The sequence below is a fragment of the Pipistrellus hanaki genome (genome assembly GCF_964339955.1).
Source record: "Pipistrellus hanaki genome assembly, chromosome: 1".
Lineage (NCBI taxonomy): Eukaryota > Metazoa > Chordata > Mammalia > Chiroptera > Vespertilionidae > Pipistrellus > Pipistrellus hanaki.
The window spans coordinates 107,399,959-107,415,003 of NC_140503.1; the positions used below are offsets into that span (position 1 = coordinate 107,399,959).

The window sequence follows — 15,045 nt, forward strand, 5'->3', positions numbered from 1 at the left end:
GGTCAAGAGCAAGTCCAGAATTATTATAATCTAAACTAAAATAGGACTGGACTAGAATACACCTAAATCCCTTATCTAACGGTGCCTCTGTGTTTGGATGAGTTTGGTGAGGGGAATGTACTTGATTATCATCTCTTCCCATCTTCCCTAGAAGGAATCACTAGAAGGAATACTCTGTACAGGCAAGGGCTTAACTTTCATAGCCTGAAACTCCTTCCCTAGTCACTGCCTGTGGGTAACGACTTAGCAGAATTTGTGATAGCAGTGCCTAAAGGCAAATATATAGGGTGTCCCCCCAAAATGTATACACACTTTGAATAATTATTTCCAATATTTCTTTCTTTGAAAATTCCAATAGAATGACATTAATACATTGGGAAAACTCACCAAAAGTGCACAGGGGGCATTATTTGTTTCTTAAAATTGCTGCTTTTCCTTTAAAAATGTTCTAAAAATCAAAATCTAAGTTGTCAGTATATACTACCCTGAAAAGTATGCTTAGTGTGCTTATTTCCTCTCTCTCACACACACATACATACAAATACTGAATTGGTGAGAACATCACTTCATGGCAGCATGAAGTTCTAAAGAATATTTTAGGCTTCTATCAAAAGGTTAATTTTTTTTAATGTGCAAAAATACTATTTTGAAAAAATGTACACTAGTTTTGATGTGCTATTTACTGTATCATACTAAAAAAGATAATACTAAAAAGAACCCTTCTTGACAACTGGAAGAATATCCTGAGAGACATCATAAAGATGGCCAGAAATTCTTTTTCCTTGAGAACCAGACTGGAGACCTATTTTATGAATCACCAGAACAAAACCTTTTAGAATCTTCTTTCTTGCTTGGTTGCTTTTCTTTTCTTTCTTTCTTTCTTTTTTTCTTCTTTTTTGTTTTTGTTTTTTTGTTTTGTTGTTGTTAGAACAACTCAGTAAAATAAAATCCCCATTTATTGTTGGACAACATTGTTTCACACATAGATCAAACAGGCCAAAATAAATAAACAAACAGCAATTTTATAAACAAAAACAAAAAAAAGGAAAAAGAAACTTTTTATCTTTAGCCTTTTATTTATTTATTTTTTAATATATTTTATTGATTTTTTACAGAGAGGAAAGGAGAGGGATAGTTAGAAACATCGATGAGAGAGAATCATCTATCAGCTGCCTCTTGCACACCTCCCACTGGGGATGTGCCCGCAACCCAGGCACATGCCCTTGACCGGAATCGAACCCGGGACTTTTCAGTCCACAGGCCAACGCTCTATCCACTGAGCCAAACCAGTTTTGGCTATCTTTGGCCTTTTAAACCATCTCATACAAACCAACTACTTATATACAGCTAAGTACATACACAAAAAGCTACTGGAATGCTCAGAATAAGATTTTTTTTGTGGTTGTTTTTGCTTTTTTACAAGGTTTTTTTTTTTTTTTTTTCTCCTTTGAGATTATAATGAGCATGGTCATACCACAAGTAAAGTCAGAAGTAGGACAGAGAATGCTCCCAAGGCTGGTTTGGTCATCCCAAAATCATTAGAAATGGCTGGCCCCAACAATACGTACAAAAATATAAAATGTAAATAAAAAATACAAATTTCCCTTTGTAAAAGTACTTTAAAAAAAAAAAAAGGCAAGGCCTTGGAGGTTTTGGTTCTTTTCTCCTCCCCTGTTGCAAACTCACCTGTGGTTTTGGTTGGGTGGTGGCGGGTGCGTGTCATCTGCAGGTGGCGCTGGAAGGTGAGTGACCGCGTTAGAGTCTGAGAGGGGAAGTGGAGGGTGAATAGGTCACAGAGGCCTTTTAACTTTTCCTGTTTTTGCTCATCCTCATCGGTCTTCTGCTTCTTGGTGTCAACATCGTCATCCTTATCATCTGCAGCTGCCCATTTGCCTGTAGCTGCCTCAACCTCCTCAGCTTCATCTCCATCCTCTTCCTCACCATCACCTGCCTCCTCCTCTTCCTCCCTCCTTCTTCATCTACCTCATGGTCAGCCTCCTGCTCCCCATTTTCCACATTAGCGTTCCCACTCACAGGTGCATTGTTTCTGTACTCTGCCTCCTCCACACTTCCTTCTTCTCCTTTAAGTCCTCGGTGGTGATCTCAGAGCTGGTGTCCAGGGCGGTGTTGCCATGGTGGGGCACACTGGTGATCCTGTGCAGCGGATTTTTTTTTAAAGCGAGAGTTGGAGGAGCCTGGAGAAGAAGCTGCAGTGGCAGAGGTGGTTGCAGCGAGTGAATCATTTTTATGTTACAGAATTTACCAGGTGACTGGAAAATACACAGGAGTACCCGGAGATACAGGAGAAACCCATTTATTTCCAGATGTTTCACATGTACTAGTACTGTGACTCAGGGGAGCTGGTTTCCAAATCCTGAGCAAGCCAATATGGAGGAAGCTTTTTCTCTTTATACCCTTTGGTTTCTTTGTCCCGCAAATATGGATTAGACTTCCGGATCTTTCAGGGGCTTAGCAAAAAGCCCCATGTGTTGGCTTGGGGGCCGTGAGACCACACCTACAGGCCTAGCCTGGTGCCAGCGCTGATAACCCTCTCCGGGCGGGGGTTGTGTATTGTTCATGGTTTAGGACCTCTGTAAAATGGGAGTGCTTAGGTAAACAGGTTTTGCAAGACCAGATTGTGAAGAAAGGGGCAGTGACTTAATTATAGGCTATCAAGAATGTACATTAGGTAACTGACACAGATTCAGATTGCTAGGCCCCCCAAAATGTCTTATTTTCCCCATCTGGTGGAGTGGAAAGGGAGCCACCGGAACAATGCAAAGAAGGCTTTTCAGAGCAACCTGTGGGCTAGAATCTTCTTTCAAACTGAGAGCCCATAGGGAGAGTTCAGAGCTAATGTGATGAAGCTGAAGCTGTCATTGCCTTGGGCTCCTATATACTGTGGAAGTCAACAACACAAAATTTGACGGTATACCATCAGCTTTTGAAAAGTGAGGAATGAATACTGCTTGGCTATCAAACTTCAAAACTGGCTTTGCCAACTCCCAGACCCTCTATATCTGCCAATAGCAGAACCTTGTTTTAAGGCAAGTTATAGAGACAAGTGAAAGATCAGAATTCCCTGCCACTCTCACTATGGGCCTACCTCAAGACATATACTTTTTGAAGTAGTACATTATATTAGATCAAATAAGTATAGCACTATTTATGTGCCATAGATAATATATAGATTTTCATTCTCTTGAAGCCTACATGTTGGTGTGTATTTGAGGGGCTGATCCAACTTTTAATGCTCTAAGTAAACCATCTAAAAACAGAAGTGCTTTTCTAGAGAAGGCATTCATATAATCCAGAAGCTATTTTAAAAAGTATTCATCCTACTCATCCAATAGGTCATCTACCACTATCCAAAAGGATTTAATATTTTCCCCTTAAATGTGAAAGGCTGATACTGAAGCTCATTATAATAAAATAGTTACTTGTAAGATATATATTGCCTGTGAGATTCATTTTCTAAATTTTATTTAGTCTAAAAATAGTAATAAAAAATGAGAACTTACACTGAAATATTGTTTATACAATCAACTCTAATGACTGGTTCACACGAACAAAACTGGAAAAATAGTAAATTTACATAGTTCGTATAATAAATAAAATGTAAATACACACTATTTCAATACATAAATAGAAGCTTTACACATCAAAATACAATATATATAAATATATATATATATATATATATATAAAATGTAATGAGGTACTACAAATTACATATTATATATTTCAATAGAGAAATATATTTGCTGTAACATTTTGAATTTAGAAATAACTCCTATGATGGTATTGTGGAGAGTAATTTTATAACCAAATCTTTGAGTAATACATCGTTATTAGTAATTCATTGGAAGAGTATAACTGTAATATGAACAATTTCTTAATTATGGCAAAAGTACTCTTTTAAGGAATATAAGTTACAGTGTTTATTTCTGTATAAGCAGTTAATACTGAAAATAAATGGGAAGATAACATATTTACAATATCCTTAAGCACCAGCGTTGTAGAATGGTGTGGGCCAAACTGAGGGGTTTCAATAAAGGCAACTTACTAGATTATCATTCCATTTCATTATTTATGAAAATCACTTCAGATGCACTCTTCCAAGGCAAACATATTTTAATGTGCCTCAAAACTTAATAATTATACTGCTTCTCAATATTTCAGAGCCTGGATGACAAATAAATTGACACTTTAAAATATGGTCTTTGTAGATATAAAATTGGACAAACCAACAGCATAGGGGTAAAGAAGCAATTGAATGCATTTATTCCCCTACTCAAACAAAGATTTGAGGAAAACTTATGACAAGAAAAAGGAAAGTTACAATGATGCTTAAGAATTCTTTATGAGATGAGTGCTAAAAGGGTGGGGGTCCGCATTTAACACCATACCAGTGTTTGTCTACTTTATAATTTTGGCCAGCTATATTAGTAATTTAAGAAGATGTTATTTAAATAACTGAATTGTTTAAAAGGAGATTTAGGTGATTTTATAGTGACTTGAGAGAATCTATTCCATCTAAAAGTTGATATGTAATGTTTTCATGTGCCATTATATTGAGGGATTTCTAAAGTCCTTGGTTAATTTCTTATTTTCCTCAAATTTGCATAATCTTTCCAGCAATGAGTACACAGTGAATTAAAATTGCCTACAATTATAATTACTTTCAGAAAGCATATTTTTGTAGCTTATAAGGAAATTATTTTAGAAATATAATCTGCCTTTAGCATCTCATTCCCACATATCCCATTCTATGTAATCACTAACATAGCATTTTTGCTTCAATTTTATCTTCTAAATAAAGCCTCCAATTTGAGGAGTAAATATACAGTCTAATTAAAATATTAAACATATTAAACATACAGAGTATATAACAACTTAATTGTTACCGATCCACTGATGCTTATTTTCAATTTCTCCTTTTGGGGCTCTTTGTTCTTCTCGGTGGTTAGCTGCAGTCCAAAATGTGATTTTTTTTAGTACTTGTTGAAGAAGTTTAGAAGGTAATAAAGATATTTGACTTTCTAAAATTATAGCATTTTTACCAATGCAGTCAAGGCATGACCTGCAAACAAAACATAATGGAATTATTCATTTTTAAATTATAATGTAAAAAATATATAGTTTCTTAAAAATAAAAATCATTTAAAATCTATATACATGTATATAAAAGCATAATATTAATATACAAATTGACCAGATGGTGAAATGACCACTCAATATGAAGCACAATGACCACCAGGGGGCAGACACTAGATGCAGGAGCTGCCCCCAGCCTACAGGCCCTGATGGCCCTATCGGGACCTGCTGGCCAACCTCTGCATCCCTCCCCCGCTAACAGGTTCCAATTGCCCAATGAGGAATGGGGAACTGAGGGTAGGTGGCAGCAGACACAAGCAGTGCCAGGCCAAGGCAGGTGTAAGCAAGCAGGACCCTGATCACCCTGCCAGCTGCCCCACACACAACTGGGGCGGCAGCGGGGGAGCGGGACAGCTGCCGGCAGCTGGGAAAGATCGGCCTTGATTACAGACTAGGCCTAGGGAACCTGCCCATGCATGAATTTCATGCACCAGGACTCTAGTTTTTTATGTAATAATGTATTTCCTTTGTATTGTTTGGAACATGATAGGACGTATACTCTTTCTGGAGCATCACAATAATTGTACATTTTTACAGCATAGAGATTGTATCTGACCAAATCCAATGGGAACAGAAATTACAACTTACCATGCATGATGTTCTTTAAGTAAAAAAGACTCAGACTTAATTTCAAAGCAGGTTAGTCTCTAGCAGACCCTTTTCACTTATCCTTACAGCCCAATATCCATTTACTCTTCTCTGAGAACTTTTTCTTCCATCTCCAAGATGAAGCATCTGACATCCATTTTTACATGGTGTGATCGGGTCCTCCACAAACCCTCTATCAGTGCCTTACTTAAGTTGACCCAGAGACAGCAGGTCTGAAGAGAGGAATGGAGCCATGCCACAGAAAGAGCCAAAAGACTGCCAGAGAGAGGTTCTCCCCATCTGGGGGCCTTTATTCATGTTTCCCCTTCCACTCTACTAGAAGGCAGTGTCCTTTCAAATACAATTTCATTTTAATCTTGATCAACTACCCCAAAGAGGGTTTTGTACTTTAAAACCAAAAGAAACCTGATTAAGATAAGAACCATCAAAAACGCATCTATTTCAACTGGTAAACTTTAATTTTAAAAGATAAATATTTTATAAAAGTTTTAAAAATAGATTAATTGGATTCTGCTGTGGTTAATCTGTTGTCATTTTCATAAGGATTTACACTGTACAGATTTATATCTTCTTCCAAACTCTCATGAAGCCTTTTCTTTGTGAAAATACTTGATAAGAAGTAAGAGGGAAATGAGAAATAACATTTATTACAGAGGAACCATGTCCTACTCTTATTTTTCCCAGTGTGTTAGAATCCTTCTGACTTAGAATTTAAAATAAAATTATTACACTTGCTTACTATGAAAATAGATGTGACCGCTGCCTGACCAGTGGGCTGGGCCGGGGTCAGCTGGGGGAACCTGTTTTCCCACGACCCTCCCCCTCTTGGGCACTCTCTGGTCCTGATTGATGTTCGTTATGACATGAACCAGTGCCTCTCCCCTGCTTTGCACTACAGGTTCCTGGAATGGGCCATTGTCCTGAGCTGGACAAGCATATAAAGCAATTTACCGTAATTGGTAGCATTCACATAGGAGTACCAGGACTTTATCCCATAAAATTCTTTTAATGTTTTTTTTTTAATGTTTTTATTGCTTTCAGAGAGAAAGAGAGGGAGGGAGAGAAACATCAATGATGAGAATCATTGATCAACAGCCCCCTGCACACACCCCACTGGGGATTGAGCCTGCAACCTGGGCATGTGCCCTGACCAAGAACTGAACCATGACCTCCTGATTCATAGGTCAATGCTCAATCACTGAGGAGGGACATGGGTGGGTTACATGAAATCTATTGGTGATAGATTAGAGAGGAGGGAGAAAGTAAAGTGGGGGGGGTGTGGAAGGGGATGAGAGGGGACCCCTGGGATTGTATAAAAAGTAAAATGATGGACAGATACTTAGGTGGGTGCAGGAACAATTTACATGATAATGTCAGAATTTGTGGTATCTGTCCTGGTGCCCAGCACATTTGGTTGCACCCAGGGGCTCCAGAAAAAGGGAAGTTACAAGTTACCCAGACATTTCAAGGGTGTGTTATCATTGATGCAAAAAGACAGACAGGCTCAGTTAAGGTAAAGGTTGACCTTGTCAGTGAAGATACCGGCCTAGGACATAACTGACCACCGTAACAGCTTTTAGTTAAAGTTTAATTTCAGGCCATCCTTTGTGGTTATGTTAGGTTTCTCTGAGTTTGCAAGACTGTCATGCAGGCTTCCCTGAGTCTGTCAGGTCAGCATGTGGCCTATTTCCACCAGACACATATGGGGAGAAACTGGACTGTCTAGCACCAGGGCAGGAATGAGGGGGCAGCTTTCATCCAGATGGTGGTGCTTGCAGCAGCGGTCATAGTTCCCATGCTGGGACCTCCCCGGTGCAGGGCTGACTGGCAGCCATTTCTGTTTGCTCCGCCCTGGAGATTCCCTGAGACCCCACCCTACCCAATTTACAACCCCATCCAAGCTGTGCACAGCAGCCTTTGCATATGAATGGTCTATCCTTTCTCAGGATAAAACCTGTCAAACAAGCTGCAGCTGGGTCACAGTGCCCCAAACCTGTCAATAAAAAGACCAAAAACCGACAAAAGCCCCAGCCTGCCTTGCTTCAAAGCTGGGCCTCATCTGGGCACTTCCATCCCCGATACAAAGAAGAGGAATCTGCAGATCTCTCTGTAGCTCCTGCTAGCATCCAGGCAGTGACTGACTGCACCTTCCTAGAGACCCAAGAGTCAGTGTACCCAATGGGCAGTGTGAGACCATATCAGATTATAACTCTACACATCCATAAGTGACACACTCAAGGGGAAGACTCAGTGAGCACCAAAGTCCCACTGAAGCAAGTCCTGCTCCATAGGGGTGTCTCCTGCACAGCAGCCCTCCCAATGTAGTCACAGTTGGTCCCCACAGCCAATTGACCTGTAGGTCAATTCCTCCCAGTGACACCAACAGCAATCAAGGCTCAACTACAACAATACTGTGCACACAGCACACACAAGGGTGCACCTAGGGGGCCCATCTCAGGTGTCTGAGGAGACTGAGCCACTGGGCCCTATTAGACATCTACACAAGGCCACTCTATCAACTCAAGAGATTGGCAACTACCCAATACAACATAGAAACAAATATAGAAAAGCAGAAAAAATGCAGAGACAAAGAAACGTCACACATGAAAGAAATGGAAGAAAGCAAACTACTTGATATAGGATTCAAAACCACAGTTATAAGTTACTCAAGAATCTTCTATGGAGAAACCAAGATGGTGGCATAGGTAACCGCCTAACTGCAGCCTCACACAACAATTTCAAAAAATACAACTAAAATACAAAATGGACATTATCGAGAACTACAGGAAATTCTGACTGGAAATTCTACAACGAAAGGAAAGAGAAAACCAGAAGAAAAATCAGAAGAGCTGTAAAAGCCTAAGGTACGGAGACACGTTGTGTGCATGGAGGACGGAGCCAGAGAGGAAGGGTGGCTGAATGCCTGGCTGGCGTTCCCTAGCAGGAAGGAGATAAAAGCTCCGGACTGTGCTGAACCCCAGTTCCGACAGCACTGAACCCCAGTTCTGAGCAAGACCCTGGGGACCGAGACACATACAGAGGGAATCTGGGCTGTAAGGCGGAAGCTCAGGGGAGTGGCGAAAGGCAGAGCCCGAGAGTCGCGCACATTGCATGCAGAGGACAGACTGTTGACTGTGCTGCTAGATTGCCCTAGCGGGAAGGAGACAAAAGCTCTGGACAGTGCTGAGTTCCAGTTCTAGGCGAGACCCTCGGGCCCCAGGCTCATACAGAGAGAATCTAGACTGTAAGGCGGAAGGCTCACGGGAGCGGCGAAAGGCAGAGCCCCAGAGTCGCGCACATTGCGCACAGAGGACTGACTGTTGACTGTGCTGCTAGATTGCCCTATCGGGAAGGAGACAAAAGATCCAGACTGTGCTGAGCCCCAGTTCTGGGTGAGACCCTCGGGCCCAAGGCTCATACAGAGGGAATTTGGGCTATAAGGCAGAAGCTCAGGGGAGCGGTGAAAGGCAGAGCCCTCAAGTCGCGCACATTTCGCGCAGAGGACAGACTGTTGATTGAGCCGCTGGATTGCCCTAGCGCACATGTGTCAAACACAAGGCCCGCGGGCCAAATCCAGCCCGCCAGGCCTTGCAATGTGGCCCGCACCGCGCTGTCATCACTGCACTCCGCTATCAGTTTATGACATTGTCAGTTTATGACTGTTCAGTAAACCATTTGGCCCACGATTTAGGCTGGATTTTAGATTTTGGCCCCTTCTCTGATTGAGTTCGACACCCCTACCCTAGCGGGAAGGAGACATAAGATCCCGACTGCTCTTAACCCCACTTCCAGTTGCGGGCTCCTTGGGGGAGAGACTAGACTGTCTGGTAGCGGGCGAAACTCTAGGGCACCTTTCTCTCAGAGGTGCTTGCAGTGAGTACCAAAGGACACTGAAGAACACTGAGACTCAGGAACCTCATACAGCAGGGCTAATCGGAAGCCAAGGCTGTAGGCTCCACCATGAAACTCCGACGCATCCAAGCTGAGCATAGAGGCTCTTGCAGTTTTCCAAGTCTAGTCGAATAAGGCTGTCTCCTGGCATAGATACAGCTGATCCACCCACCCTACCAACTCAGGGAAGCAGCAAAAATGCTGAGACAAGGAAACCGATCACAAACGAAAGAAATGGAGGACAAAAAGCGACTAGATATAGAGTTCAAAACCACACTTATAAGGTTTTTCAAGAATCTCCTAGAAAAGGCAGATAAAATAAAGAAGACCTATAAAGATATGAAAAGGAATCAACTAGAAATAATAAGGGATCAACAAGAAATAATAAGGGATTGACAAGAAATAAAGAATATATTGTCTGGCCGAGGCCAGTTTGGCTCAATGGATAGAGCGTCGGCTTGGGGACTGAAAGGTCCTGGGTTCGATTCCGGTCAAGGGCATGTACCTTGGTTGTGGGTATATCCCCAGTGGGGGGGTGTGCGAGAGGCAGCTGATCGATGACTCTCTCATCAATGTTTCTAACTCTCTATCTCTCTCCCTTCCTCTCTGTAAAAAATCAATAAAATATATTAAAAAAAAAAGGAATACATTGTCTGAAATAAAAAGTATTACAGAGTCCTAAAAACAGAATGCAAGATTGCAAGAATCAAGTCAAAGACTTGGAACACAAAGAGCCAGAGGACACTCCTCCGCAGAAGCAAGAAGACAAGAGAATCCAGAAAGTTGAAGATAATGTAAGAAACCTCTGGGACAACTTCAAGCAAACCAACATCAGAATTATGGGCATCCCAGAAGGTGACAGAGAGCAAGATACCGAAATATATTGAAAGAAATAATGACAGAAAACTTCCCCCACCTGGGGAAAGAAATAAACTTACAAGTCCAGGAAACACACAGGACCCCAAACAAAAGGAATCCAAAGAGGACCACACCAAGACACACCATAATTAAAATTCCAAGAGTAAAAGACAAAGAGAGAATATTAAAAGCAGCAAGAGAAAAGCAGGTAGTTACCTATAAAAGAGCTCCTATACGATTGTCAGCTGATTTCTCAATAGAAACCATGCAGGCCAGACGGGAATGGCAAGAAATATTCAAGGTGATGAATAACGAGAACCTACAGCCAAAAATAATCTACCCAGCAAAGCTATCACTCAGAATCTAAGGTCAGATAAAGAGCTTCACTAATAAAAAAACGCTAAAGGAGTTCATCACCGCCAAACCAGAATTATATGAATTGCTGAAGGGGGTTCTTTAGGAAGAGGAAGAAAATAAAGATAAAAATTATGAACAACAAATATGTAACTATCAACAAGTGAATCTAAAAACCAAAGGAATTAAAAAAAACCTGATGAACAATATTAACTGGTGAATATAATAGAATCAGAGGTATGGAAGGGGAGTGAACTGACGATTCTCGGGGAAAAGGGGAGTGGGGGGTGCGGGAAGACTGAACATAAACTGTGCACCTATGGATGAGGACAATGGGAGGTGGGGAAAGGGCAGAGGGAGGGGTGGAAACTTTGTGGAGGGGAGCAATGGAGGGAAAAAATGAGGAACATTTGTAATAACATGAACAATAAAGATTTATTAAAAAAAATATATATATATATATATATTGGGTCGGCAGCTAAGTAATTGCGGGTTTCACACATATATGGCTTCAGTTGAATTTTTAGTTTGCAGACGTAGTACAAATGTAAAACACATTTTGTTATTTGATAGTTGGCTATTCAGCTGTTAATCAGTAAAAAAAGTTTTTTGATCTGTTTTGTAGTTTTCGTTTGGCGTTCGTTGAAAAATGGAAAATCAAAAGGAACATTTTTGTCATATTTTGCTTTTTTATTTCCGCAAAGGGAAAACGCATCGCAAGCTCATAAAAAGTTATGTGCTGTTTATGGTGAGGAAGCCTTAAAAGAACGGCAGTGTCAAAATTGGTTTGCCAAATTTCGTTCTGGTGATTTTTCACTCAAAGATGAAAAACGCTCTGGTCGTCCAGTTGAAGTTGATGACGCCCTAATCAAAGCAATAATCAATTCGGACTGTCACCGTACAACACGTGAGATTGCAGAGAAGCTTCATGTATCACATACATGCATTGAAAATCACTTAAAACAACTTAGCTATGTTCAAAAACTTGATACATGGGTTCCTCACGAACTGAAAGAATCACAGTTAACGCAACGCATTAGCAGCTGCGATTTGCTAAAGAAACGTAATGAAAATGATCCATTTTTAAAACGACTGATAACTGGCGATGAAAAATGGGTTGTTTACAACAATATCAAGCGGAAAAGATCGTGGAGCAGGCCAGGTGAACCAACTCAAACAACATCAAAAGCTGATATTCATCAAAAGAAGGTTTTGTTATCAGTTTGGTGGGATTACAAAGGAATTGTCTACTTTGAACTCTTACCACCCAACCGAACGATCAATTCTGATGTCTACATTGAACAACTAACGAAATTAAACAATGCAGTTGAAGAAAAGCGGCCCGAATTGACAAATCGAAAAGGTGTTGTATTCCATCATGACAATGCAAGGCCACACACATCTTTGGTCACTCGGCAAAAATTAATGGAGCTTGGTTGGGATGTTTTGCCACATCCACCATATAGTCCTGACCTTGCACCATCTGATTACTTTTTGTTTCGATCTTTACAAAACTCCTTGAATGGTAAAAATTTCAATAATGATGATGATGTCAAATCGTACCTGATTCAGTTTTTTGCTAATAAAAACCAGAAGTTTTTTGAACGTGGGATTATGATGCTGCCTGAAAGATGGCAAAAGGTCATTGATCAAAATGGGCAATACATTACAGAATAAAGTTATTTAGTTCCATGAAAAAATTGTCTTTGATTTTCTTTAAAAAATCCGCAATTACTTAGTTGCCGACCCAATATATATATACATACATACATATACACACACACACATACACACACACACACACATTGTATTTTCCAGCGTATAAGACAACCTCCTAATTTTACATAGGTTTAGGTCTATATTCGCTGTATAAGACTACCCCCCACTTCAAAGAAAAGACTTACTTTGCCATCAAGATCTGCAGGTAATTTTTGTGCAATTTTGGTCTTTTGCCCCCGATTTTCAGTTGACTTTTTTTCGTTTCAAAAGTCGTCTTATACGCCAGAAAATACGGGGTGTGTGTGTGTGTGTGTGTGTGTAAAGAAAAGAAGGGGGGAAAAAGAAACCTCCGAGGAACTCAGTGAGACTTTTAAGAATATTAGTGAGAATGCCAAAAAAATGGAAAAGGACCAGTCAAAAATTAAGCAGACACTGACTGAAATAAAGAATAACATACAGAGATTCAACAGTAGATTAGAGGATCCCAAGAATCAAATCAATTATTTGAAATATGAGGAAGCAAAAAACACCCAACCAGAAGAGCAAAAAGAAAAAAGAATCGAAAAATATGAAGATAGTGTAAGAAACCTCTGATATAACTTCAAGTGTACCAACATCCAAATTATAAGGGTGCCAGAAGAGAGAGAGCAAGATACTAAAAACCTATTTGAAGCCAGGACTGATTTGGCTCAGTGGATAGAGCATCAGCCTGCGGACTGAAAGGTCCCGGGTTCGATTCCGGTCAAGGGTATGTGCCTTGGTTGTGGGCACATTCCCAGTGAGGGTGGTGCAGGAGGCAGCTGATCAATGATTCTCTCTCATCGATGTTTCTAACTCTCTATTCCTCTCTTCCTCTCTGTAAAAAATCAATAAAATAAAATAAAAATTTTTTAAAAAGTCGATAAAAACCTATTTGAAGAAATAATGACATAAAACTTCCCCTACCTCATGAAGGAAATAGACTTACAAGTCCAGGAAGTACAGAGAACCTCAAATGAGAGCAATCCACAGAGGACCACACTAAGACACATCATAATTAAAATGTTAAGGGCAAAAGACAAAGAGAGAATCTTGAAAGCAGCAAGAGAAAAACAGTAAGTTACCGACAAGGAAGCATCCATATGATTGTCAGCTGATTTCTCAGCAGAAACTATGCAGGCCAGAAGGGAGTGGCAAGAAATATTCAAAGTGATGAACAGCAAGAACCTATAACCAAGAATAATCTGCCCAGCAAAGCTATCATTTACAATTGAAGGACAGATAAAGAGCTTCACAGATAAGAAAAAGCTAAAGGAGTTCATCACCACCAAACCAGTATTATATGAAATGCTGAAGGGTATTCTTTAAGAAGAGAAAGAAGAAGAAAAAGGTAAAGATAAAAAATATGAACAAGAAAGTGACAACAAATACATACCTATCAACAAGTGAATCTAAAAATCAAATGAATAAAAAATATGATGAACAGAATAAACTGGTGAATGGAACAGAATCAGGGGCATGGAAATGGAACAAACAGGATTCTCAGAGGGAAGGGGTGTGGGAGGGTGCAGGAATAAATTAGACCAAGATCTTATATGCATGTATGCATTACCTATGGACTCAAACAAGATCTTATATGCATGTATGCATTACCTATGGACTCAGAGTGGCAAGGGCCTGGGTGGGGTAGGAACTGGGTGAATGGGAACTATGGGAGGAAAAAAGGGGGACATCTGTAATAATCTCAACAATAAAGATTAATTTTTAAAAAATGCTCTGTCCATTTTTCTTCACTTCTTGTATTTCCAACCATGCACTCGCATTGGTTTCTTCCCCTCAGCTGTGACCAGATGTGCTCACTTCTTTCTTGGTCTTGATGCTCACCCCCAGACGTCATCCTGGCTTCCTCCTTCACCTTACCAAAAACTTCCTAGGGCTGTCGGACTCACTTTTCAACCCAGACACTCCGTGACCTCTTTATAATGAACAGTCTTTCCATCTTGAATTCCTCCCCCCTCTGGTTTTGTGTTTCCATCATTTCCTGCCTCACCTTGACATCTTGGGTCACTCTCTGTGCTTCCTTTTCCTCTACCTGCTCCTCAAACGTTATAAGATCTCAATGCTCAGCTGTTGGCTTCATCCTTACTCTCAAAACTCTTCCTGGGCAGTACTAACCGATACCCATTTATACGCCAACAATTCTTAAATTTTTATGTCGGCCCAGACCTCTCTCCATATGTTAACTATTTAATGGATAGCTCGACTTAGAGGTCCCATAAGCACTTCAAATGCAATTATGTCCAAAACCAAATTTGTAATTTCCACCCCATCCCACCATGAAATCCACTGCATTCTCCCTATTCTTTCTATTGCTAATCCTTCCACCTCTTTCTCTTGGCATCCATTCAAATACCAAGCCCATTTTACCTCCTAAATATTCCTATCTCCCTCCCTTTTCTAGTTCCACTGCAATTTTCC

The 15,045-nt window shown here is 40.4% G+C and overlaps 1 protein-coding gene and 1 pseudogene across 3 annotated transcripts in view; both read right to left on the bottom strand.

The window, feature by feature from the left end:
* Positions 1-1,430: 1,430 nt before the first annotated feature.
* On the bottom strand, positions 1,431-3,344 carry LOC311623381 (annotated as a pseudogene). The gene has a single exon. The product of its transcript is annotated as an uncharacterized misc_RNA (transcript).
* Positions 3,345-3,460: 116 nt separating this feature from the next.
* KLHDC1 (kelch domain containing 1) overlaps positions 3,461-15,045 on the bottom strand; it is a 95,557-nt gene continuing 83,972 nt past the window's right edge. Inside the window, exon 13 of one of the 2 annotated variants that reach the window (XM_084885320.1) lies at positions 3,461-5,083. In XM_084885320.1, the coding sequence (XP_084741446.1) occupies positions 4,897-5,083 (187 nt within the window). In that variant the 3' untranslated portion in view covers positions 3,461-4,896. The remainder of the gene's footprint in view (positions 5,084-15,045) is intronic. The other variant, XM_084885321.1, reaches the window with a different exon arrangement.